This window comes from Rhamphochromis sp. 'chilingali' (assembly GCF_963969265.1).
Source record: "Rhamphochromis sp. 'chilingali' genome assembly, chromosome: 18".
NCBI lineage: Eukaryota > Metazoa > Chordata > Actinopteri > Cichliformes > Cichlidae > Rhamphochromis > Rhamphochromis sp. 'chilingali'.
The window spans coordinates 12,549,914-12,577,485 of NC_137945.1; the positions used below are offsets into that span (position 1 = coordinate 12,549,914).

Genomic DNA, 27,572 nt, shown 5'->3' on the forward strand with positions numbered 1-27,572 from the left:
AGTGGCCACTTGGGGTGGACTCTGTGTTGGCCCTCCTCTAGTTTCTCCCATTCTGAAGCTTTGAGAACAATGACTGCAGTTTTCTACAGTCTTTGTTCGAGACGAGCACTTCTGCAGAGACTACCTTGGTTGCAAAAGGAGGAGGGGCGGGTCAGATTGTCAAACTGCATGCTCATTGGCTAACGACTTATGAATGTGTGGTTTCGTATCACAGATAATCGCCTATTTTAACACAATGGATCACCAAGATTTGCAAAACAGGGTTATTTCTTTTGTTTATATGACACAACACGAGTGACTGAGCCTATACGCTCAGTAGGAAAGTGCTTATAGAGCTTGAACGGTTTTCCCGTAGACATCTATAGGACTGGAAGTCTTTTTATAAACATAAGACCACCGCGTTGAGGAGCTTCACCCTCCTGAAAATTCCAGAAATTCTTCCCGTGTTGGCCTCATCCGACCATCATTCCCCAACTTGTGATTAGAATCATGGTTATGGTCGACCATGATGCCAAAGAAATTTGCACATGTGTCTCTTACGAATGTTCTCACAGACATTTTATCGCCTAAACTTCTGAGTGCTGTCACATTTGGAGTATTAGCCATAACTGTGCACTCAGATGAAAGCAACACTTTGACTTATGATGAGCTGCCACCAAGCACTCCTGCCTTTGCTGGAAACAGGTACTTGTCTATATTGTATGCTACTTAAATTTGGCTTTTGGGCCTGGTTACATCTTACCCATATTTGGATAGGTTCTGTCCAGCTGTGTGCAAAATAGGTTTAGTGTTTGTTTTGACTGCTGTGGTTTAAGAGACGTCATAGTTGAGAGACTGGCATACTTTACTAATGGTTTCATAATGATTTTGCAAGTTTGCTCAAGTCAAACAAACCAGACTGGAAAGGAACAGGAGATATTATACAGCTCTTTATCCAGCTTGTAAAAAAAATCCTTTTTCAACACTGAACCTGTTTGTTTCTGTAGTAAAAAATATTTCTTTTCCCTTAACATCTGCATAAAAAAAACACAGAAACTTCAACACTACTACCGCCATCAAGCCCTCCGACTGCTCCATAAGCGATCTTGTGCTTTCCACCTGCCTCCTGTCAGGTCTTTAAGCCACGACCGTCTGCTGACCTCTACCCGCCCCGCCGTGCAGGCTGTCTCACCAGATCGCTCTCCCTCGCATCCGGATGTCAGATGTGCAGCACACAATCAGGTCATCGTCGCACACAGCATGTGTGTCTGCTCAGCGTGAAGCGCAACATGATGGCACCAGTAGTTACAGGTCAAGCAGGTTCGATTCCTATTTAGATGGCAGATTATGCGCATGTGAGGCATTTCTAACTATCAGGCAAATTCACATTAACTTATCTGGAGCAAGCTCAAATTACCGTCCGTCATACTCCACGTTATTTAAATTAAACTGCAGCTGTGATCTTGGATTTTCAGAGCCTAAAAGGTTTGACCTCTTTTCAAAATACGCACAAGGTCACACGGGCTCACAAAGAGATATTAGGCAAATCATCCCTCATCGCGTCTCACTTATTCATGTTCTCATAAAAGCAGCTGAAGCTTCCCCATGAAGAGGAATGCAGAGGATCAAGGCGGGTTAACCGAGCAGATGAACACAGTGGGGAGAGCTGCTTGAAACAAACTGCAACAGGACACAGACGGAAATGTTCATCAGCCTCGTTTGTAAGGACAGAAAAATAGAAAAGAAAAAATGAATGCACTACTGTGCTTCAAAACAGGACCTATTTTCTTTAAAAGGTCTGGATAAAAACCAAATAAAGCACCAATAAAGGCAGACAGCCTTCACAGAGGTCTAAACTGGAAGTTTTGAAAAAATAAAAGATTAGAAAATGTCTGATTTCTGCAGATGTGTTTTGCAGAGGTAATCGTCTGTGGCGTGTTTCGGTCTGTACCAGGAATTCGAGATTACACTGTCCACACTGTGCTCGCTCCCATTGTCACTGTGACAAAGCACACATTTATAGGGCCGGCGTGGGGGAGAGATGGCAGACCACAGCTGTATTTCAGGAAGTAAGAAGCTGCTCTCACTGGGACATGATAAGCATGGGAAGCGCTGAAGTGCTTTATTACATAACACGTTAACATTTTGACTGTCATTCCTGGAAAATAAGGTTTTACTTGACAGGAGCAGGGAACGTGGTTTGGTTTTGTGACTGCTGAACATATGTGTCTGCATGTGCTAGTTACTTAGCAACGGCAGGCTCCAAGGTCGGGTTTAAGTACGTATGAATGTGTTACCAATTTATCTTCCAACTATTTTAAGCAACAACAAAAACTCAGAATTGATCATTCCCCCCATGGATCCAGCAGCTCCTAATGTTGACACTAATATACAGACAAAAACTTTGCTTGGCTGCTTTAATTAATCACAGTTTTCCTCTTGTATCCCAGGGAGTGCTGGATGATGACTCAGTAAAGATGTTACTAAAACTCACATACTTAAAATAGGGGAGAAGCGCACATCTACCTGTGACTAGAGGCTTGTGATCATGACAGCACAGCGGGATGCAAACATCACGCTGGATTCCATTTGGAACGGGAAGTGGGAAATCCCGGGGTCTCAGTCAGGTTTTTTCCATGGAACCCCCTCTCTGGTTGGACCTTTGACTCAGAAACTCGGGGAAGTTGCACCAACCTTGACTTCACGATCCAAGATGGTAGCAGGGAGCGTAAGCAGGAGTAAAACTGTAGGACTTGTAGTCTTTGTGACTCTCTTTGAGTTCTAATTATGAACATGCTTTTAAGCATAAAATGCATAAAATGTAAGCACTGCGTTGTTTTTCCAACTATTACTACTAGTAGAACAGAGTCAACTCGGGAATGACATCACTCTCACCTCAGATCGCAGTGTTTATGGCCTCAATTCAGTTCAATTCAATTCACTTTTATTTAGAAAGTGCCAAATCACAACAACACTATCCCCAATGTGCTTTATAATGTAAGGTAGAGAACCTACAATAATACAAAGAAAACAGGGAAAATCCCAAGAATCAGTTTATCCTCTATGAGCAAGAGCTTTGGTGACAGTGGGAAGGAAAAACTCCCTTTTAACAGGAAGAAACCTCGGGCAGACCAGGCGTAGGCATCTGGCTCGACCAGTTGGGGGTGAGGGGAAGAAGACAGAACAAAGAGAGCTGTGAGTTTCTACGATTGGTGGAGACAGTAGAAAGAAAATTGTTCTTTTTGCTTGAATTAAAGTAAAGACAGTTCCTGCACACAACAAGGTTTTTTAATTTTTAGACTTATGGGGCAAAAAAAGCAGACTTTTCTAAAGCCGATTTAGACAATCCACATTTTTAGTACTTTTGTCTCTACAAACACTGGTGTTGAGCAATCAAGAGACGCCTTCATGAATGTAAACAGAGGTTTTACAGCAAAGTGCAAACCACTGGTTACACTCAGGACAGGAAGACCAGATTAGACTTGATAACATCTAAAATAGCCCGCACACAAAAAGTCTCTGGGCCCATAAAATCAAGTTGAACTTGTACCAGTGATAGGAGGAGAAAAGTATCCACCCAGCTGCAACTAGACAACTCATAGCCTATAATCATGACCCATAAAGGGCCAGAGTTAAAATCTGTAAATCTGATTAAGGATAAAGTTAGACTACCACAATTTTAGAGTATGAAAGATCTCACATCACATTTAAAAATGTTTAAAAAAAGCATCAGTGAGGGGAAATACTCGGTCAAAAGTTCAGTAATGACAGTAATGTTTTTTTTCAGTTTTAGCAACAACTGTGAGAATGTATCCTGTACAACCGTGTTATTTTTGTTTATCTCTTGGTCTTAATTGTCATCTAAATCGTAGCCATTTAACAGATTAAAGAGCAGATCTGTAAAATGTGAGCCAACAGAGAAACGTGCCTAAACAAACGCCCTCTAATAACTTTGTCTGACTAGACCAGAAAAATCAAAAATTTCAATTAATCAGCCAGCAGCAGATGACTCTGTGCACTCCAATCAGTCTGCTGAGAGCTCTGAACAAAACTTCGTTCACGTCATGTTTCATGAACTTTCCTGAAAGGCCCTACTCACCTCCAAACACACACCCATTTATTTCAACCAATCACATGTTCCTGTGTTGAAATGGAAAGAGAAAAACCTACAAGGTCGGAGCCCTCGGGGAACAATTTATCGGCAAACCTGCAAGTGTGTGTTTACTCAGTTTCCTGCTAATCCTTTTAAGACGCAGAAGATAAAAGCCTTGACTGACATTTATAACAGTAATCAGGTGAAATGCAGCTAAGAAAACCCATTAGTATTCAGACAAAACAAAACAGTAATTTAATAGGTGATGACAAGTATATCTTGTTTGTATGCTGCATTCACCTCTCTATCTCTTTATCTAGCATGAAGAATATGAGTAGCAGGCGCAATCTGATAAGCATGTGAGCTAGCATCTTGGCTCAACTATTATGGGCTGGGAGAGAAGAGGACAGGCCTACGTGGGATAAATAACACCCCGCCTTATCACACCTCCAGTAACCACGTGGGTCTCTGTTTGCCTCTTGCCTCAAGTGAAAGATTAAGCCTGCGTAACGTAACAAGATAAATCTCCGTCACAGATTTTGCAGCAGTGGAACACGTCGTCTAAGCTCCTCGGCCTTTTGACTTGTGGTTTTAAGAAGCTATGATTTTAGATTTTAGAGGAAACAGGTGAGAAAGAGGGGAACACAGCCACACCAGCAGACTTTTTCTGCTTTTTATTATGTATTGTGATTAGGAGACTTTATAACAGGATATTTGGGTGCACAGTCGTTCTGATAAACTCTTAAACCCTTTTTTAAAAAGGATGGATGGAAGGAGCTCTCAAATGACTTTACACTGAAAAAGATAAAAAGCCACATGTAAGATTAAAACCCACTAGTATAGCCTATCTGGGTCTAAAACCAATTGCTGCACTTTTTTAAACATGCAAACAAAACCACAGAGTTCTGTGAATACACATGTGCACCCCATGATTCAGAAACTCGCTGAACCACCTTTAACAGCAATAACTTGAAGTAAATGACTGATCAGTCGCTCATATCATTGTGGAGGGACTTTGGCCGACTCATCTTTACAATGTTGCTTCAGTGCACTGAGGTTTGTGGACATTTGTTTATGCACATTCCCACCACAGGATGTCAGGACTTTGACTGGGTCATTGCAACACCTTGATTCTTTTCTTTTTCAGCTGTTCTGTTGTGGATTTGTCAGTCAAATGTGCTCACATTTGACTATAGAATATACAGAGGAGCTCATGGTTGACTCTGTGACTGCAGCCCAGGTCCTGTGGCTACAAAAGAAGGTCAAACCATCACCCCTCCACCACTGTTCCTGACAGCTGGTATGAGATATTTGTGCTGATGTGTTTGGTTGTTCTCAAAACATGGTGCTGTGGATTATGGTGAAACATCTCCACTCTGGTCTCATGTGTCCAAAGCACATTGTTGCAGAAGTCTTGTGGTTTGTTCAGATAAAACTTTGCAAACCTAAGCAGTTCTTTTTAGAAAAGACAAAGCCCTTCCAAAAAAGCCATACTTGTTCAGTTTTTTAAACTGTACTGTCATAACCTTTAACATTTAACATGCTGAGGCCTGTAGAGTCTGTGATAAAGCTCTTGGCAGTTTCTGCATTCACCGCATGGTCTAAGCTTGGGGTGAATTTCCTGGGATGTCACTCCTGGGAAGACTGTGGCCAAAACGTCTGTATTTCTCGTAACAAAACTCTTTTTTTTTTTAAGTTGTCCACAGTAGTGTCTTTCTGGAGGAGTTACAAAATTACGTCTTGAAATCCAGGAGACAAACCAGCTCTGTGGGTGCTCAAGAAAGTTTATTTGTTCGCCGAATAAGAGCTGTAGATGAATCTTATAGATTAGTACAGATCCTGAAGCATTCTTCTGATTTCTTTAAATTACTGTATTCACTCAAATAAGTTGTTGTTATCAGTGCTGTAGCAGCAACAACAAGCGGTTTCGCAGAGGCAGGAAAATTCCTGCAGACCAACATCTTTGCATAAACTATCAGTAAAAGCCTCATTCTCTAATTTCACGGCGCCTGCAGAGGTACACACTCATGCTGAGTCATAATTGTGTGAATCCGTGCGAATCATCAGCCGCTCCTCTGTTCTCCGTTTTCTCCCAGGGGCTGATTGATGGCTGTTACAACTGCTTGGCACGCTCGCTTTTCATGTCAATACATCTCCCAACTCTTCCATCAGCTAGAATTGCTTTTTTTTTTATCCATAAACATAAATCTCTGAATAAAGTCGCTTTTCCAGTGTCCCGTTCTGAACAGGAAGAGGCTCTTTACACTCTTGGCCTGACCACAGTGTGCGGCCTCGCAAACAAAAACAAACTCCTGGTTTTCCCATGGTGAAAATGGCAAACTATTAAGGCCGCTCTTGCAGGCAAAGGAGTGTCTGAATACTTTCCATAAGTCTGCAATCTCTGGTGATATCTAACTGCATTTACTTAAATACTGCTCGTGTACTCGAGTAAAGTTTCTATGTTATGACACTTTTTACTTTTTAGGCTACTACATTTCAGACACATTTAAATATCATTTTTTGGCACTTAGAATTTAACATTAATAGAGTTTTAAAAAAATCAATTAATCAAAGTACCAAAAGAAGACACAGAGCAGCATTATTAGGCCCAGTAAGCCTACTTAGGTGGGGGTAGGTCAGGGTGGCCCTATTACTGACTCCTATGGGAATGATAACAACCATTTAAAGGGTAACATTTAAATTCCTCTTTAAGCTCTGTTTTGGTCTCCTCCAGCTCACAACATAGCTGCTCTTTAGCTGCTAACTGCAAGACTACTGAAGACACTACGACAGACTCAAACTTTCATGGAATATGCTTCTGCATGCCTTCATTCTGCTTCTCTTTAAATAAATGGCCTGAGGACATTTTCCAGCAGTGTTTGTGCTGCAGCTGACTTTGCATGAGGGAAATGCCGAGGATTCAAAGCCATGTGATGTTTAAAAAAAAAAAACTAAGTTAGTTCACGGGTATCTCGATGCATTTTAATTCGTTTCAATTACATTTAGAAGGTGAGGAAATCTGTGCTTTGGAAGTGCACGTTTAAATTGAGCTGCAGCTGCACAGAAATACAAATCGACGTCGATGGAGGTTTGCAAGTTTTGGACTACAGCGGACTCTTGGGCTTCCAGAAAAGACCGCAGTATTAACAATACAGGCACCTTGTTTCAAACACAACCTCGCTTGCTCACACATCCAGAGTGTTTTGGCACCTAAGAAAGACCGATAACGACAGAAGAAGCTTTATAAAACAAGGACTGATTGTTTTGCAGTTGCTCCTTTTTCCTAACTCTGTTGCTAAAGAGTATTTGTGTGTGTGTGTGTGTGTGTGTGTGTGTGTGTGTGTGTGTGTGTGTGTGTGTGTGTGTGTGTGTGTGTGTGTGTGTGTGTGTGTGTTTGTGCGTGGGTCTGTGGGGTCTTCGCAGCAGCTTGAAACTGGCCCCTTTCCTGTTTCTTTAAAACCATCTGCAGTTGACTCTGGAGAAGCTTAACAGGGTCTGGCTGAGTCTGTCCTAGTACTAAAAGTTCTCCATAAAGCAGGCTAATTTCTGCCCACTGGATTACACAACTCACGCTCGTAAATCCGCGCACACTTCTACCAGCGGAACAGCAACACGTAAAGTGAGCTTCACCGACCGCTACTTCACACCCCCTTCCTCTACATCTCCAGCAGGGGTTACTGCAGTGTGGCTTTCCAGCAGGCCAAAAGGGTGACTCAAGCTAAATGCCGAAAAGCACTGGCAAGCAGCGCAAAGGCTTACTGAGTACCTGCCAGAGTAGCCAACCAGCAACAGTTACAAGCATGGATTGAGCACAGCAGCGGTGTGCTCACACATGTTGGTTTAGACGTTAGCTCGTAACACACCCATCAACGTCAGGCAGAAGAAACCACTTAAGAGGAATGCAAGGATTCACTTAAGCAAAAGTTTCTGTCTCGCAGCTACCGTTGAGTTTACGGGCCTCAATTAGTCAAGTGGGTGATGTTGAGCTTGTTAAGAAAGCCCCATGTGGAGAAAAGGAGCAAGGCTAAGGCGAGGTAGACTTGAATCGGATGACAAAGCAGAGAGAGAGTTGTGTTTATCATGTGGCTTCTATCATCCAGGGGGATTAAACTGAGAAAGTGAGAGTCAACCTGAGCTGGCTTTTCAGCACGTGTTCAAACAAAAGCTTGTTGGTACACATGCACGGCCTGTTACAAAACATTGCAAAGCTCAATAGCAGTGTCTGTGAAAGCACCACTGGGTGAGGGTTAGCGCATGTTTATCTAACCCTCACCTACCCGTCCGCAGTTCCTGCACAAGGCATCAACAATTGCAATGTGCGCTGTCATCACTATAGGGCTATAGGACAAGCAGTAGTAAGCTGTTCACACTGAGAACAGCCACGCACGAGCTGCTTCCGCAGTGGTGCACGACTTCCTTACCCAAACTGGTAAGAAACTGAGGTTTTATCAGGCATCAAAACAATTAGCCATTGTTTTTCCAGAAAGCAGACTCATTCGCACATAATCTGGGCTACTTTTGGCATTTTCAGCTGGTAAGTGGTCATTTGGCCAAAATGTCACTGCACACCTCAGAGTCGCCCTAAACAGGATGGACCTGAGGAGGAAGTGAAGGAGCCAGACTCACAGTGTGCCAGTGCAAATATTCAAGGTTAAATCTGTCCAGTAAGTGAACTATAAAAGGGACCCAATATGGGGCCATCAAAATTATAATACCCTTTTTCAGCCAATCTCTTTATTCCTTATAATAAAGTAAAAAAACAACAACACACAAACAAATCAAAAGGGAAATTCATGATGCAAAGCTAGATTTAACTTTTCTCTGTGGGCACTGATTTTTATTTTTGATATATCCTTCTGCATTGAATGCACAGTAACTGGGTGCTCTAAAGTTTCCTACGAATAAAAAGCTTATCTCTAAAAATAGAATTTAGTGAATCTGAAGGTGGAAGTATAAATATTTAATTTAAAATGTACATTTAAATGCAACTCATTCAATAAAAAGAATCAAATAAAATATCCCTCTGTATAGGCCAGCAAACTATCTTAATCCGAGCCTTAACCGGAAACTGAAACACCAAAAGCAGTAACAGGAGGGCTGTTTTAAATAAATTCAAAAATGTATACATTTCTTTGATCTACCCAGGGTGGATTACTTCCTCCTACCCACTGCACGCGCTGCTTTTCTGCTGACTAAAAGTTATATCAATGGGACACGAACTTCCCTCGCTCCTAAAATAAATGAGACATGAACTTCCGCTCGCTCCTAAAATAACCCCTGGCCCAAACAGAGAACAGCTATCATAAACACTGTGTCAAAAGATTCCTTCGCTCCTACAGTAAACTTGTGTGTCCTCAGTTACTGCAGCTCTTGCCTCACACTGACCTGCTTTACTTTCACCCCCTCTGAGCGCTGCATAAACAACAAAACACACACACACACACACATATTATGCATGCAAATTAGCTTTGGTCTGCCAAACAGGGACAAACAGCAGCTGAGGTTGTGGTAACCTGATTTTCCACAACCTCGAGGAAGCTGTTATTTTAGCTGAAGAAGAGGAGGAGATCCCAATCAATATCTCTGGACCAAACCTGCGTATTAGCCAGATTTTGTTTGCTTTTCTTTTCATTTAATTTGAATGAAGGGCATCAAGATGACTAAATTAGCTTGCACTGATTGATGGGTTATTATCAGGGCTGAGAGTGTAAGCAAGCATAAAAATGATTCCAGTTTTTCTGCAGAGACCCTGTTACTGATTAAATGAAGTGATCACAACAGGAGTAACAAATGAAGACAGAAATAAATACACGGGCGATCGACAAGTCAATTATTTGTGCTGAAAAATAAAATCACTGCTAAATTTTGCCACTTAGAAAAGACACGGCAGCTGGAAAACATCACACCATATGCGAGGCGCCATCAATGAAAAATATTCCAGGAACTGGTCCATAAACACAAAAAAATAATATCCGAGTCGAAATATGGACAACTTCCTGTTGAAAAGCAGCCTTGTTGTTATGCTCAGACAGCTATTTTCAGATCACTCCCTCGAAAACAGAGCAAGGTTTGTGTTTTCGACAGATGCTGTTCGGACACACCAACATATCTTCAACACCTTGGCTAGTTATAAAATTTGGCTCCCTGCAACTTCATCCACTGCCTAAAAATGAAAATCGAGTTAAAAGATCCCGGTTTTGAGATCCAGAATCCATTGCAAAGTCATGAGTAAAAGGTGAAAGGGTTATACGACTCTACCATGAGATTTCTCAGGAGACAGCAGCTGAACTAGAACCACGGAGACGAATGAGAAGATGATCTCGAGGTGCAGCTTTTGAACCCTCTCATCGCATCTACTGTGTCCAAAAAGCCATCATATTGGATTTAAATGCACAGCTTCACTTTTATGTCACATAAATTAATTAGCAACCACTCGCTAATACTGTTCTCCACATGAACCCAGTTCAGCCACAGCCTGTTCACCCAGAAGTAGTCACTGCCGCTCCAAACTTCAAAGCCGTTTCTTTCTCCAGGCTGTGAGATTTCTGAAATCATCACATTTCATCACGAAAATCTTGCAGATTTTGTGTTTCTGCACAAGCCTCGGTGCATGTCCTTTATTCTGTGCACATTTGGCACACATAAAAGGATATGCATATTTGATTCCAAAGGTCATGATATGAGCTGCTAGCTTTGAAATGCAGGAGGAATGAAACCTGAGTAAACAGAGTTTTCATACTAGCTGGTCAACACGGTGAAGAGAGCGTCATTTAAAGTCGTAAAAGCAAATGCATATGAAACCTTATGTGCTTTACTGTCGATTTAAACCCTGTTCATAGAGCATTTCGGTAACCTCGGAGCATCAGGAGGGTTTATGCACATGCGCATGTTCACTGATCAAAGCCACATACAGCACTGGGCCAGCTGCGAGGAGGTGAGAAGCTTGGCCTTTGCCTTAGAGCAAAGGGAGGGTGAAAAAAACAAGCAATTTCAACCAGGCTGCAGGAGTCTTTAATGTCTTTACAGGCTCTTTGCTTTGTACTAAAGGATCCATTATGCCAATCAGACTGCAAGCAGCAGGAAGACTAAACATCTATTAAAGGATTCACATTACAGGACATAGCAGGAAATAAACTCTTACGCTGTTATTATAACACTGTATGTGAGTGTATTATAAAACCATAAGGCTATACTTAGAAAGCTCTCAAAGTGTAGATTAAAATTCCACCATGTATCGTGTTTTATGTGCATTATGAACGGCCACTTTCGCACAGACATTTAGGTGATATAAAAGCTCTATAAAATTATTTAAGCTGTGCACGAAGACACAGCCTGTGTGTTGAGAAGAACAAAAACATACAAGAAAAGAAACGTCTGAGCTTTGCTTTAGGACTTGCTGCAGCAGCATGCCCACATGCATTTAGCCATGAGGGCTGCTTGGCTTTTAAACTGTTTAAATGAAGCAAAGGCTACTTCTGCAAGCTGCTAATTACACAGCAGCAAGGGTGGACACACTACAGTAAACACAACTGTTTTATATGATTAAAGTGGTGGCAGCTTCTTTTTCAACTGAATCACAACAAAGTTACTGCACTGCTGTTCAGCTCAACAAACAGCCCCGTGTTATCTCCACCGTGGTGGAACAGGAAAACTGTGACATAATAACATAAAGGAAATACTTCCGAATGTTCCCCTTCATACTTAGTGTGAAAAATCACCTTCAGAGAATGTTCACACTTCCTGAATCATCCATTTACAAAACAGATGATTAACAGCCTGAAATTTCTTTAGAAAAAAAACCAGAATGTCAGTGACATAGCAGCTCATCCGCTCATGATTCATCGCAGTTCGTCACAGGTTACAGACCCTAAACAACCAACTAGACCTTGACCTTGAGCGTAATTTTGGTGATGACTCGTTCGGTGATCATTTCGCAAACCCTTTCGGAGGAGCAGCCAGTGTTGCAGACCGAGAAGCTGACGGACACTGTGACATGGCGCGTGTTCATTAGCTTTTTAGCCGATTGCGCTAACAAGTGAGCTAACAACCTCCCAACATCGAAATCTGTACTTGAAAAACTCAAGTTTCTTAAATCCCAACTGACTCCGGTGCTAATACGCCCGATCTCAGCAACAACGTTGTTTTTGTCTCTATGGCCAATTTCCCCTTCATAGCAACCGTGGGGTCACTCTGCATTTAGTCAATCTCTCATTTGTACTGCAGATCCTTGGGGGGCACACAACCTTCACCTTCACCTGTAGTGCACTAACTGAACAGCAAATAGGACTTAATTTTCCATGTCTGTGTCATCATCTACACACCAGGAGTAGTGATGCAATCTCGAGAAAAGGATAAATTCGTCATGACTTTGTGGGACTTTTCATACTTTGCAAAAAACAACTATTTGGTCTCAATACACATTTGTTCTAAGTAGATGTGGATTACGTTTATTTATTTGAATGACATTTATTCAAGCTGACATTAAGTGTTATTAAAATAAACAGTGGAAAATGGCTCTAAATGAAAGCCTTATTTTTTTTTAAAAAAAGGGCAGCAAAAAGAAGCGGTGTGGAAGTCATCTGAGGGGTGGATACATCTGCATTACTCGTGCGCTAACGGAGACCTCGAGCAATGTAATGTTCCACTCAATTTAAGACTCACAAGAGGCGCATTTCCAAAAGAAAAGGTTACACACATACACGCGTGAACACACTGAGATAATCCCAACACCACAACCTGAGGTATTTCCTCATTCTTTACAGCTACAGAGGACACTATATACTGTGTGTGACCAGTAAACTGATCTTGACAAGTCAAATCCCAGTCACTGTCAGACTGCTGAAACCTATTATCTTAAACTGGGTGGAGGGATTATAGAAAGCTGGCTAAGCGCAGGCAGATTTCAGATGGAGAAAGCAGATTTCTTGGCTGTGTTTGAGAACATAAGCTGCAACTTTGAAAGATGGCACTTCGCTGCAAGCTTTTCTTTCTGTGCAATGGTCGGTGTGGAGAAATGCTCTGCAAGACTGAAGGATTGAAACCCAGAACAAGTAAATTTAGTTAAATGCTTTACTCATGTCTTTGTGAAGTCAGAGTGCCTCCATTTGGCCAATTTACCGAGCACTATGAAAAGATTTAGACAAAGAAAGCTCAGGCTTTATGGAGATTTGTCCTCCAGCCTGCGAAAGGAGGAAAAGACGGAAAAGCTGACTTGAGCGGTCTCTTATAAAAAAAGGGGAAAAAAGAGAGCTGAATAATGACGGCATTATGCAGTACGAATTATCCATCCATCCATTCGCTTCCGCTTATCCATTTTCGGGGTCACGGGGGGCGCTGGAGCCTATCCCAGCTGTCATAGGGCGAGAGGCGGGGTACACCCTGGACAGGTCGCCAGTCTGTCGCAGGGCCAACATACAGGGACAGACAACCATTCACACCTAGTGGCAATTTGGATTATCCAATTAACCTATCCCCACAAGCTGCATGTCTTTGGACGGTGGGAGGAAACCGGAGTACCCGGAGGGAACCCACGCAAACACGGGGAGAACATGCAAACTCCACACAGAAAGACCCCGGTAACTGTTGAGACTTTCTGTTTCTGAGTGATAAACGCCAAAAAGCTCTCCTCTTTTGAATCCATCAATGCAAGAAAGTCTGTTTGACTTTTACACGCATGTTTCAAAAATCTCGCCGACTGTGTACAGAGCATGCTCGAGGAGGTAGAAAGCGCTCCTCGGAGGTATGGATATCATGTGACGCTGAACTGCTTTGACAGCTCAGTGGAAGCCAGGGGACATGACGGGTATTCCTCGAAGAGTCCTTTTCATGCCAGCTTTCCCCATCCGAGCAGCTCCGTTTCACACAGCTGAAGTGGAAAATGCTGACAACGACCTCTCCGCCTATCCCCGGAGACCCGGGGACCCCGAGAGGCCTCGCTGGCTCGTGTTTCAAAAGCCAGGTCACAGGAATCCCCGGGATCACATGACCCCATGATTCACAAACTGTAACCTGAAAATGTTTTAAGAAAACAGTGTTTCTGGTCTTCTGGGACACTTCTCACAAAACCAGCGGCAGAGATCTGACATTCCCGATTATGTAGTGCACCCTCTCTTAGGTTTCCAGTGGTTCTGACTGCAGTGATTTAAAAACGTGCTTACTTATGGTTAGAGTTTCACAAAATGAGGTCAGGCTACGTAGAAGTACTCAAGCTGATGTTCAAACCTTGCCTTTGCGAGGGGCAGCCAAAAGGAAGTAAACTGAAAATGAGAACAGTGCACGCACTGAGGCCCAGCATAAGAAAAGTCATGCAAAGCTACTCTAGCAAAGCTGGAAATGAGCACAAAAATGCCTCATTTAAAACTTCCCTGGAACTAATTTGTAGTTTTGTTGTGTGTTTTTAATTCATAACTGTCCAGATCTGACATTTTCAGCACAGCTACACAGCATTTTTCTACATCAAGACGATTCAAAACAGCAGAAAGTCAAGTTTTAATGTCTGAGACCCTAAAAGCAGGAGCCTCTTTAAGCACAAATGCCAACCATGAGAAGAAGGCCAGGCGACTCGCCTCATCTGACTGTGGCTGTAATAAATTGAGTGAAGGTCAAGGGATAAAGGTTGCAATAAATCGTTCTCTAAAGGTTTAAAATCCACATGGTGTCGTTACATCCAGGCTGTATTCAGTGTTTCTCACAGGAAGTGTAAATGTGCACATTTTTGAATCAGGCTCGTAACGTTTTCCTCCTCCCTGTAAAAACACTTGCACAGAAATCTTCCAAATGCTGCTTTGTGTGCTTCCTTGGCTTTGTTACTGCAAGTAACTTTCCATCACTGGAGTAGTGTAATCATCTCAAGACCCCATCATAAAATAGTGCTCTGTAGTGCTACAGAGTAGTAAAGTCTTTTTAAGAGGACAAATCACAGTGTAAACTACAGGTATCTTTAGTGTTAATAGTGAAGCTCACGGACAAACTGAGAGTTTGATGTAAATGTAAACATAAAAGCTTTTTTCTATTTGGTTATTTGTGCAAAGTACCTGGAAGCGGTGTGAGGAAATGAGGAAAGTATTTTAAGGACATTTTAATCTGAAGGAACCCCTGATCTACCAATGTCTGTACAGTGCAGCCGAAAGACTTGTTATAGTAGTAAAGTTATCAGTAAGTGGACTTAATATGTTTCTTGGCTCACTCTTGTTTTCAAATTTTCCCTTTTTGTTTTTTCCATTCTGTATCCGTCACATGAATCAGCGTGTCGTTACCTCCGCCAAGGAGGTCATGTTTTTGGACGTGTTTGCGCTTGTGTCATTGTTCTGTCTGTAAACACAACAACTCAACAAATTACGAACGAATTCTGATAAAACTTTGTAGGGGTGTGCATGCAGAGTGGGATTAACAGTTCAAATTTGGCTCACATCCACCAAAGTCTTCGAGGTCACCTTAATGAGTCATTGGTCAAAAATTCGGAAAAAGCCTTAGAAACGAGAAACAGTGTGGTGTATATCGTCAACATACCGGATAAAGATTTAACATGTCACATCCTGTCATATTTGACCTCTGACCTCAAGGTCAACAGATTGATCTGAAAGTCAAAACTACACACTATATAGGGGTATTTAAATCTGTTTCTTACTCCTATTATTTATATTGAGAATATAGATATTTGGGAATTATAAATATCACATCACATTTGACCTCTGACCCCACTTTTGAATTTCACATCTGCCTTTTTTTCCAAGTTGAACTCAAAATGCGTTATATCTTTAAAGAAAGAGCGAAATAGAGCAAGCTGCCTATGGGGAAATATAGTGCAGTATAATATTATACAATAAGCTCAAGTTATTTATGCGTTCATGGAAATTAATACCCGTTATCCATTACCTACTCCTACATAATGTTTGTGTAATCAAAGTAAACATCTGTCATGTTTCCCTTATCTGATTTTTACTGCACTACAACATAAAATGAATGTACGCAAAATAAGATACTATTTACTTAAAAATGAATATTGCCCAGAGAGTGAGCTGCCTTAGCTGAAAGTCTGTTTGTTTGTTTACTTAATGCAATGACTGGATGAACTACAGAGTCTGACACTGGGGGAAAAAAGTTTTTTGTTTTTTTTAACTTGTTTTGGGACAAATATAGTAAACTTTAAAAAAAAATCAGATTTTAAACATTTGATTATGTCCTGCTGATCATGTAATTAAAATCATGTTCTCTCCCTTTTAGACTTAAAATATAAATAACTAAACAAGGCAACAGTAACACAGACCCAGACACCAGTTAGTACAGAAAAACGTGTATTCCCCAAACAAAAACTAAGAAATCTCCCTGTGATTGTTTTGATCGCCCATAGTTTGCTTGGAAGACGCCGACTTGTCTGCAAACGCTCCCCAACTCTTCTCAAAAAAGTGCAACACAAACCAGAAACGCACAAAGTTCAAAGTGAAAGATGGGGCTTACCGCTGCGATCATCACATTTCAAAAGAGGCAAGTTTTACTTTCACTGTTTCTGCTTTGCATCATACTTTTCACTGTTTTAATACCCTTTGATCAGTATTTGTGCAAACTACAGGTGACCGCAGGAATCACAAGGAGGTTTTTCACTGCAGCAGCGTAACCTCTTTGCAACGGCAGGCAACCACTTGCCAACCAGTTGGGGAACACATGTACAAGCTATCTGTGCTTGCCAGAGGTTGCTGACTGGCCTCAAAGACTGTGTTACTGTGCCTGCCTGCAGTGAAGATGGACATCTTTAAAAAACAGACATAAAAAAGTTAGTGACAGCCACAACACTTACTCTCTAATTAACTGCAAGACTGCACTCAACATGATGATGATGACTGTCTGTGCATATGAGAGGGTGGATGAATTAGCACCAACCTTCTCATCCACATGCCGACCGGTGAGTAATCCATCGTGCAGGTGCTACATTTTGTGCGAACAGGCCTCCGCCATTCACAGGCACCACTGAAACAAAAACAACTGGCTCCAATGAACCTAACGCTGTGGGTAAACATCGAGTCGCGATTTGATTTTAAACAACCTTTACTGAGAAACGTGCAGTAAAGGTTTGCGGCTAAAAAGTGCAGAGATGAAAATAGCACACGTCTCTGCCGCAACCTCGGATACTGGGTCAAAGACAGCTGTAAAACACAAATGTCATCACGCATAAAAAGGTAATTTACAGCGCGTCAGTGAGTCATTCATAAATCAGCCCGTGTGTTCAGAGAAGGCAGAGCTGCAGGTTCTTTCTATTCCCACACAAGGAGGCGAAATAGACTGGAACAGCTGTTGATCAGCAGCAGTGCAGCTTTACTTTGTGTGATGACACTACAGTTGGTCCACTTATGGTCTGTATTAATGTGACAACAATATATTAGTTTAACATGTAATAAGTGTGAAACACAAAGTGTTACCTGTTTTGTAGGTCTTTTAATGCATTTAGACACATTAAATGAGTAATATTTCGATGGTTCCCACCCCAAATATCACCTGGAGGACTCAGCCTCAAGGTTATTTGTCACTACTACTTGCAATTATTTGGTCACCAAATTCAGGAAAATTCAGTCAGCAGGAAACCACATTTTTTTCATGGTTGCAAGGTGGTTGCTGTCCTATATGCTGAGATATTTAGGTTAGGTCAGACTCAAAGTGGTGAACAGACCAACTGGCATGCACACCTGCAATGCACTCTTTAAGGCCATTCTCCTAGCATGAATGAAACAGTCAACAACTGATTTTCTTTTCTAAGAATTGATGGGTGTAAATGGCTTTTCACAGCACGGCTTTAAGCCTTTAGCAGCAGCAGGAGAGTACCGCTATTAACAGGTTTATAAAAGCCGGCTACCCCTGCTCTCCATTTCCAGTGAGAGGAAACCCGAGCTGAAGTCATTCCTCAGAGGACAGCTGTCAAACCAGCCTGCATGTCTGATTAAAGGTGTCAGTTAATAGGAGGACAGCAATCCACAGCTTGACGTGGACTTAGAAGGGGAAGTGATCTGTGCTAAAGGTTAATCTTCTAAGTTGGTCAAAACAGAGCTGTTCAAAACCGACCTGTTGTGTCTGCATCCTGCCCAAAGCGAGCCTGAGGCTATTCACATAATGTGCTTTTGCTGAAAATGTGTGTTTTTACACAAGTTCACAGTTAGCTCCCAGAAATAATCTCTGTATATACCAACATCACATGACCACTAAGGCACGCATGTTTTGGGAAACAGAGGCTTAAATAGTACGAGGGCAGAAGAGTGAAAACAAATTCTTCTTTGCTTGGGTGACAGTGATGGTGGGAGAAAAGATACACCTGAAGTAACCAAGAAAGCGAATACAGCGCTGAATCTAGGTGGCGTCCATCACCAGAGGAAGACATGACATCAGGGAAGGATTATTTGATGTTGTGGATTGAAGTTTATTTTCTGTCCATCCATTCATCCATCCTCTCCTGCTTTTCCAATTCATCCAATATCCTGGACACATCAGCAGTTTGTCACAGGGCTAACACGGAGACAGAGACAAACAACCATTCGCATTCGCATTTACACCTACGGGCAATTGAGAATCACTAACTAACCTTAAAATAAGCCCGCTAACTGTTTTTGGGCTGTGGTAGGAAGTCGGGGTACCTGGAGAAACCACACAGACACTGGGGGAAAATGCAAACGCCACACAGAAAGACCACAGCCAGATGGTGGATTTGAACCCAAGCAATGTGTGATGTACTAGTATAAACCACTGTGCTGCACATGATAACCCCGGAGTTATCCAACTGAAGGTTTGGTGAGTGTTTCCAAAAGTCTCTTCTTTAGCAGTCCTGAAACGGCTATAACTGTGGTAAACGTTTTAAATGGCAATCCCTTTAGACGAATGATATGCTGTAATGAAACTTTAACTACTTTCAACCAAAACATGAGGATATGCTCCTGCTAATGACTTCACACTCACTTTCTTTGTATCTCTAGCAACACTCCCCCAAAGCGTGAAGAGGACTTGATAAGAAAAGCAAAGGCGACACAGGCACTTGGGCTTCACAACTTCAGACACGCGGTTACGATACGAGCTTACATTTACAGAGATTCCTTCCTTTTTTAACGTATCTCACATCTTTCAAGTAATAACTCAAGTTTCTCTTATTATCCACTAATAATTACATTAGCTTGATATCCACCTTCTTAGCTACAAGCTACGTTAATGTGTAAATTCACTGTAATTTGAGTTGTGTGGGAATGACGCTCATATTTTGCTTCTCATAACCTTTTTATGAATATGCTGGAGGTTTTTAAACTCATTTTACATTGTGGGCCACATAAGCCTAAGTAAGTTTAACCACACATTAAACCCTTCAGTTATTAAGTGCAGATTCAACAGCATGTCTCAATTTTTCTACATGTTGAACTCTATCAGTGCAGCTTTTGGGGGATTAATTTGTAAGTAATAAATGTGTAATATAACAGAAAAGGTAGAAAAAGTGCCCAGACTGAAAAAAATCAGGAACTTTATTGTCATTTTGGTCTCGGGTTTACCTGCAGGAAAAGATTTAAATACTGAATGTACAGTTAAAAGTCCAAAATCGATGACCTTCTTCATATTTTCCAAAGCCACCCAGTGGACCGGATTAGAATCTCTGCCAGGCCGATTCTGGCCACCGAGCCATATGTTTGACACCCCTGACCCAAATCTAATCAGTGACAAAAAAACCCATAAAATTAATAATTAGTGTGAACGCTATCTGCACTGATGATGGCTTCGATCGCAGCCTTCTATCTCGTCCAGGTTGCCCCTGTCGTGGTATTCTTACAGATGTGTCTGACATTTGGGATTAGTTGGATGAAGGCATCGTCACTTCTTCCCCAAAACTGTGATTTGAGACACTGGACAACTCACAATAATCAGATAAGTCTGCCCAAATCCCACAGGTTGGTAACCCTACAACTAGTATAACTAGTTTTCTTGGTGCGTTATTAAATCCCCCTCAGTGTTGAAACCAGACTATCCTGAACAAACATCTGAAATATATTTTTCTCAATCATTTGTGTACATTTCACGATTTATGATGAACATACTGTACAGCAAACACGGGCTAACTAATGTTCAGGTATACTTACCTTCAGGGAAGTGGATCACAAAACTGACACGATGTAAAATTGTGACTCTCATTTAAGCAACCGTTGACTAACCAAGTAAAAACAACCGATAGCCGAGACAAGATCTGGGTGTGGTGTCAAGTTGCTTAACATTTCTCTGGGAAAACCCTGAATATCGTCACATAATTACGCCACAGATGTAATAATCAGGTGTCTCACTCCGGACATCTTTGACTTTTCACTGTAGAAAAAGTAAAGGCGTAATAAAAACCATTGCTGTGCTCTATCCAACAACTGCCTCTGGCTCACCCATAGCTCCACATATCTGACCAGGCCTCTAGCTCCTCAAACCTGACACATGCATGTGAGTTTCAAACAGGGGGAACACAAAAAGCAGCATCAGCAAACACTCATACATGAATTAACACCAGTCTGCAGATGGAGGCAGATCCTGGAAATAGAAGATGGAGCAATTACTGGAATGAGCACCGAGTCTGCCGGGTGCACTATGGAGGAGAGGTGGAGAGGGTATGAGGCACCGGCCTGCTCCATTATCAAACAGAGATCACAGGAGAGCCGTGATAAACCAGTGTGATGGGGTGGATGAGCCTCCTACTGTACAGATATCACAACTTAGTTTTATATTAGATTCAATTTTGCACCTGCGACCATTGAAACTATGTTAAATGAACCCATTAATGTTCATACAGCTGTCACTGGATCATCTTAAGACAAGTTCTGCAGGTTTATGAGAACACTTTTATTATTATATGATTATTCACTGACTTTTATGCAGGGCAACATTGAAAGGAAGGCCAAGTCTTTGTCTTTTTGTCCCTTTCACCTCATTGATAAAACACACTGCTTTAGAGCAATCGGCGTGCAATTGCCAAAATTTTACGCAACACGTTTCCTCACAAAAAGATCCGTAAAACAAACGTGTGACAAATCTGAGATAAACTGGAATTAAATGTGCTGCGTGAGCTCGAAGGTTCCCATTCAGAGAATCTCGAGATGGCTCAATCAGACGATACGTGGCAGCAGCCAGAAATGTAAATCACGAGCTCGTAAATCATTTTGCTGCTGATGTGCAGATTTTATAGGCGTGTTAATAAAGAGCGGCGGGATTGCAGCTCAGCACAATTGCAACAATTGTCCACCCATTTTAATTCAACTATTCCTGCAAAGACAATAATAAGCAAGGCCACGGGCTTCAGTTTGATTGATTTCTCGTGTCATATTGTGGCGCTGCTTCAAGGAACAATTCTGGTTTCCTTTCACACGAACACTGAAATGGAAATATTTTTAAAAAATCTGCCTGGAAAGACTTTCAGCGACGAACCACATTGGAAAACGTCACGGCTGTTTTGATTCTGCTCGCACAACTTTGTGCTTTCCAAACACAACAGCAGCGATGAGTCCGAGAGGAATATCACAACTCTGTGTTGGGTCAAGAAGGACAAACTGACTTTAAGCAACTGCTTGTTGCTCAAGCGTCCCTTTTGAGATAACGCTATAAGAGTGAACTACACATGCAAAAAAAGATTAATTAATAAAAAATAAAAATTCCTAGATCAAGCCCTGGCTTACCGACTTCAAATAAAAGCATATCAGAAGCATTAGTGCTGATTTTCACACAGATGAAAAATTAATTTGCATACAAAAGTGGAAAAATAAGCAAAAGACCCTGGGCTTTATTTACAGCGTTTACCTGATTTAACTGCCTTTGTTTCCTTTCAGTGCAGTGTGAGTCTCCACTGCATTATGCAAATATATATACTCTCACAGGCCACTTTATTAGGGACATATATTCAACTGAATGTCAATATAAATATCCAATCAGCTAATCACACAGCGATAAATAGTTCATTTAGGTATGTAGACATGGTCAAAACAACCTGCTGAAGTTCAAACTGAGCATCAGGATGAGGAAGAAAGGTCATTTTAGTGACTCTGAGCATGGCATTATTGGGTTTTCAGGTCTGGGTTTTCAGAAGCTGCTGATGTGCTGGGATTTTCCCCCACACAACCATCTCTAGGGTTTACAGAGAATGGTCTGAAAGAGAGAAAATATCCAGGAAGCGGCAGCTCTCTTTGTGAAACAGCCTCGTTGATGTCAGAGGTCAGAGGGGAATGGCCAGAACATCTATGAATGACAAGATGTAAAACCTTACAGTAAGAGGAAACCATGCTTGGTGCCACTCCTGTCAGCTAAGAGCACGAAACTGAGGCTACAATTCACACAGGCTCACCAAAACAGGAGTAGAAAACTACAGAAGTTGAGAATTTAAATAACTGTTGCCTGGTCTGATGAGTCTCGAGTTCTCATTCAGATGATAGAGTCAGAATCTGCTGTAAGCGTCACTAAAGCATCATACCATCCTGCCTTGGTAAAGAAAACAGCCTACCTGTGCGTTGTTTCTGACCATGTCCATCTCTTTATGACCAGGAGGATAACACGCTGTTTCACAAAGCTCCACATCACAGTTCGTTTACTGCATTCAAACAGCCTCAACAGCCACCAGTCTCAATTTAATAGAAGTGGTGCAAATGGAGACTCGTGTCACAGATGTGCCGCCAACAAATCTACAGCAACTGTGTGATGCTGTCATGCCAACATGAACCAAAGTCTCTGAATCCATATTGAATCTGTGCTATGGAGAATTACAGCAGCTCTGAAAGGAAAGGAAAAGGGAAGTGCAACCATGTACTAGCAAAATGTAACTAATAAAGCAGCCAGTAGGTGCATGGCTTATAGTTTCTCTCTGCTGTTACCGTGTGTGTGTGTGTGTTTGTGTGTGATAGAGAGAAGGGGAGGAAAGCAAAGAGCTCAGCAGCAGAGAAGTGACAGGGAGCAGAGCAAATAGCATCAATGGATGTGACGACATCTCTTTTTTCCCGCAGCAACAAGTGTTAATTTGTCTGAACCAGAAGATGCGCGGACACCAGCGAGTTCAAGTGTTTAAGCCTGTCGTCCTGTATTTACTGGGTGATTCAGGTGTAACTCAGCAGCAGAGCAGATCCTGTCCCAGACTTACAGACATCTGGGGTTGATCCAATTTTCTTCTGTTCAGAATAGCACAAAGAAACTAAACAAAGGCTGGAGTGTGGGTGGAGACTGTGAGTTTTATGCAGTCTGGTATTTTTCCACTTTTCTGAGATAAAACAGAAATAAATAAATAGAAATTGATAGTGTAATCTACAATTAAAACAAATCAATCGATAAGATATAATACATTACATTATTAGCATGCATAGCTACATAAGAAAAGTATTCTCATGTGGGTTTCTACTACCAGCCATGAGAGACTGATGCTCTCAGTGTGGGGCAAATGAAAAAGTGACAGTGGGGGTGGCTCAGAAAAACACACAGATGGGTAATCAATGGGTGGAAAATCACTAGGGTGGGGTAGGGTTTATGTATATGTGTGTGTGTTCTAGCATGAAAAACACTTGATGGTAGTGAGAATGCAGCGAGGTCAGGTGGTTTGTGCATGCCGAGGAGCCTGTGTGCGAACCAGAGATAACCTTCAACTTAAATTCTGAGTCTTATCTGGAGCCGTTAGCAGAGGCGACACCCACAGATTCACGATGCTGAACTGTTTCTTCTCTCTGATAATGACTGAGCATCTTGGCGGTTGTTTGGCTTACACAGCGTGCGTGCGGACACGTTTCCGATGTGGAGAGCTGGGAATGTCACACATACTGGAACAAACATGGAGACCACATGAGGGAGAGGGCGCTTCGAGTGAGGCCAACGGTTTATTTACTTTTGCTAATGAAGCTGAAGTGCTGATGCTCACAAGGACAAGAACACTGCAGCTAAGAGCTGTCATCATCTTTTAAGCCATCTTGGGAGAAATGGGTTAAATGGTTTTGGGTTTATTGGTATTTTTTCAGCACGAAGCCTCAAACAGCAAACACAGAAACATAAATTTAAGAAAAACATTCAAATCTGCATGTTTAACACAGAGAATCAGCACCTGTTTGATCAAACGAATGAAAATTCACAATGTTCAAAGTTGCAGCTGACTATTTGCTATAAGCTTCAACTTGTCCAACTTGCTGTAAATTAAGCGAAAGTTTTCCTGCTAAAGAACGACTCATGGATTTGTGAATCTGCTCTCGATGCTGTTACAGTTATGCACCTCCCTCCTTCACTCATGTCACATTTTTAAACAGAAGCAGTTATATAGTGAACACATGATGACACTAATGTCATTCATTAAAGAGCACTTAGAGGAGTCACTCATACAGGCCTCGAGGCTGGTCGACCAGTCGCTCAGACTCGTATGCAAACACTTGCCAACTACTTACTTAAGCAGTAATGAACCTGCAAAAAAAGTGCTGCAAAGTGGAAATTTACACTGGTCACAGTTAAAGTAAAAGTTGGGCTTTTACCACAGTGACAAAAATGCTTCAAAAGGTGCAACTTTTACTTCTGCTAGCAACCAAAGCAACTGCAAGTACGTTTTCAGTCCAGGACTCTGTGTTTGCAACCCAGCAGCAACCTCCAGCAATCAGGAAAATACACGTTTGACCCACCCGGGCGGTTTCTGGGTGGCCAAATATCCAGCCCAGTCTGATCTCAAGAGGACCAGCCCAATCAAAATGATTGCATAATAACACATAATACAAAAACAAAAATGACCTGCAAATTGTTTCCCTTCCTTTTAGTGTAAATGAGCTACAAACCATCCAGTTATAAAATGTGTAGGTAATGACGAGCACCCCGAGATATTTTAAGAAAAGGAAGTGCACTTTCAACAACGCCTCTGAGTTGTTGTAGTAAATGTAAAACACCCGTCAACACGCCTCTTTGGGATTACACTTTAAGAAATGAATGCATAATTATAAAAATCACACAGGCAGCTTATTATCCAGAGTTTTTCCTGCAATTAAAAGACATTTACTGTGAAAGCACAGAAAATGTGCCATCAACTGTCAAAACAGGAACCTTCCTGTTATCTAATGACATACTAACCATAAAAGTTTCTGTCATTTAATGGTTTATATATTACTTAGTAAACTTTAGTGGGCACGCGTCTGAAAATGCAGTTAAAAGTCAGAATTTTTCCCCTCCTTTGCAATTCTCACATTTTCCGACTGGACTCTTTGCCAGGCTATTTCCAGCCCCCAGGCGCTAAATTTGACACCACTGTTAAATTTATATTAAAAATGTAATAATTCATAGATTGGTTAACTGACTGAAAATTACTCTGCAGCCACTTTTTTGATTCCATTCGTGTTTTTGGCACGCAACTCTCTTAGTTGCAGCATTTTGTTTTGGAATAAACTAAATCAGCATTTTACAGGCAAAGGGCCAAAAAAGTCTGCATACTCAAATCTGTCAGATTGCTCCTTTAATTCAGCGCCCGCACCACTGCACAGAAACAGAGCCTGAATTAAAGGACCAGTCTCACCAATTATGTGGACACTGTTGCAGATACGTTTGGAGATATCACAGAACAAACACCAGAAAATAATACTAAGTATTAAAAAAAGATTTTGGAGGCTACAACTGCCCATTGAATTCTTTATAAACTTTGTAAGAATTTTTCCTTAGTCGTCATATTTAGAGATGACTATAGCTCAGAGCTCAAAAACACAAATACATTCAATTTAAAAGAAAAGCAACAGATTCTCACAAACAAGAGGCCAGAATATTATTGACATTTAAGCATGCAACTAATTTGTCCAGTAATTCTCTTTGGGCTGACTAATCAATGGGTCTAATTGAACAAGCAATTCCAGTTTGTCGTCTTCGTGAAACATCTGCAAATACATGGATGTCAACGATATTTCTAAGTGTGCAATAATAAAACCAGATGTGGATTTGAATGTTTGTGCAGATCCTGCACAGGAGCAGAAATCTGGCTACAGTTTTTCTGTGAAACTCCTCCTGCCACCCAGACCGGCTCAAATGGACTCTGTGGACTATAATCTGATCAACAAATATGTCACTGTGTGAGATTTATGCTGCTGGGATGGTGCCAAACAGCATTGGGCAATACCACCTCGGCCGGGCTCAAACATTGCATAACACGGTGGGTCCAGCATGGCCAGAGAGATCAGCTCAATTGATTTACCGCCCGATCGGGGAGCAGATCCTTTGCTGTGCGCAGAAACGTGCTCACTCACACGTATCCTTCATGCACACCGACCAACCTGCTCTTTCCGTTTCTGCCAGCGGCCGCAGGGGCTCTCCTCCAGGATCTCGCTCTCATCCTCGCTCTCCTCCTCCTTTCCCTCCGATCCTGACTTCCTCTCCGGGATGGACATCGTCATTTTAGCGCCGTATATTTCCAGATTTCAACACCAACACTTCTCCGCGTTCCCTCGCTCCTTCACTATCGCCTCTGTGTGTTTTTGTTGTTGTTGTGGGGTAGAGGAGGCGAGCCGCTTGTGTGCGCAGTAAGAACCCCCTCCAACAGCCAGCCAACGTCTCTCCCTCTCTCTCTCTCAACCCTCTTGGCGCTCAAAACATCTTGCAGAAACAAACCGGTGTGTTTGCAATCCTCAGACAGTTAAAAGGAATCCAACACCCTCCTTTGATTAAAAAAAAACAAAAAAAAAAAAAAAACACAAGTGCATGCAATGAGCGTCTGGCCGGACTAAACGGGGTGGAAAATATATCCCCAGACTTCATGCGCCCTATAGGCTGCATATAAAAGAGGTTGCGAAATGCTCTCCTGCCAATCTGTCCATTTACAATCAAGCGAAGCTCGATCGGCGAAGCCAAAGAATTCCCTCTGAGTCCAGTGCACTCATTTCCCACCGCAGACGTCGTCTGCTTTATGGAGGAGACTCAGTTTTGTCGACCATCTCCCACACGCGTCATTGTCGGCGTTGCAGGATCTGAAGCTGTGGGCTCCTGCCAGGCACTGCGCGCAGAGGGATGGAGCAAAATACCGTAAAGTGGCCGCTATGCGCGCACTATATATTCATGTATGCATGGAAACCGGTAGCCGGATGAAAAGCAAACTTCTAGAATCGATATGCACGAAAGTTACTCGAGTCTATGATATTTCAGCCAGTTTGAAGACTGTCGCACTGAGAGGCCCGAGTGAGGTGCATGTGACAGAAGGTGGGCTATTATCGCGTTTCAGCTCCATATTTTACCTTGGACTCTTTTAATAGGTTTCCCCTGACAAAGGCTTAAACAGCAGGTGGGCGGGGTTGTGTGCCTAAGCTCACTATGACATCAAACAGACACAAGAGCAGAAAAAACTATCATAAACTGAGGGTTTAGAGCAGTATCAAGCCTAAGTTTTTAGCACAGAGCTTTGGTACATACGCTGCCTTCATTATCTGAAACTTCTGCAAGATTTAAAATGAGCTTCCAACACGGCAGCTTTTTGTACAGGATATAAATAGAGCAAAGCGGGAGCGGCCCCTTTCAGCATCACTTAATGGTAATGTTGCAT

At 42.0% G+C, this 27,572-nt stretch overlaps 1 protein-coding gene across 1 annotated transcript in view; it reads right to left on the reverse strand.

Annotated features, from left to right (window-relative positions):
* The window catches only part of LOC308385944 (nuclear receptor-binding protein 2-like), a 43,182-nt gene extending 16,153 nt beyond the window's left edge, over nucleotides 1-27,029 (reverse strand). The window contains exon 1 of the mRNA XM_080865160.1: nucleotides 26,314-27,029. Coding sequence (XP_080721286.1) covers nucleotides 26,314-26,433 — 120 coding nt within the window. The 5' untranslated portion in view covers nucleotides 26,434-27,029. The remainder of the gene's footprint in view (nucleotides 1-26,313) is intronic.
* Between the last annotated feature and the right edge of the window lie 543 nt (nucleotides 27,030-27,572).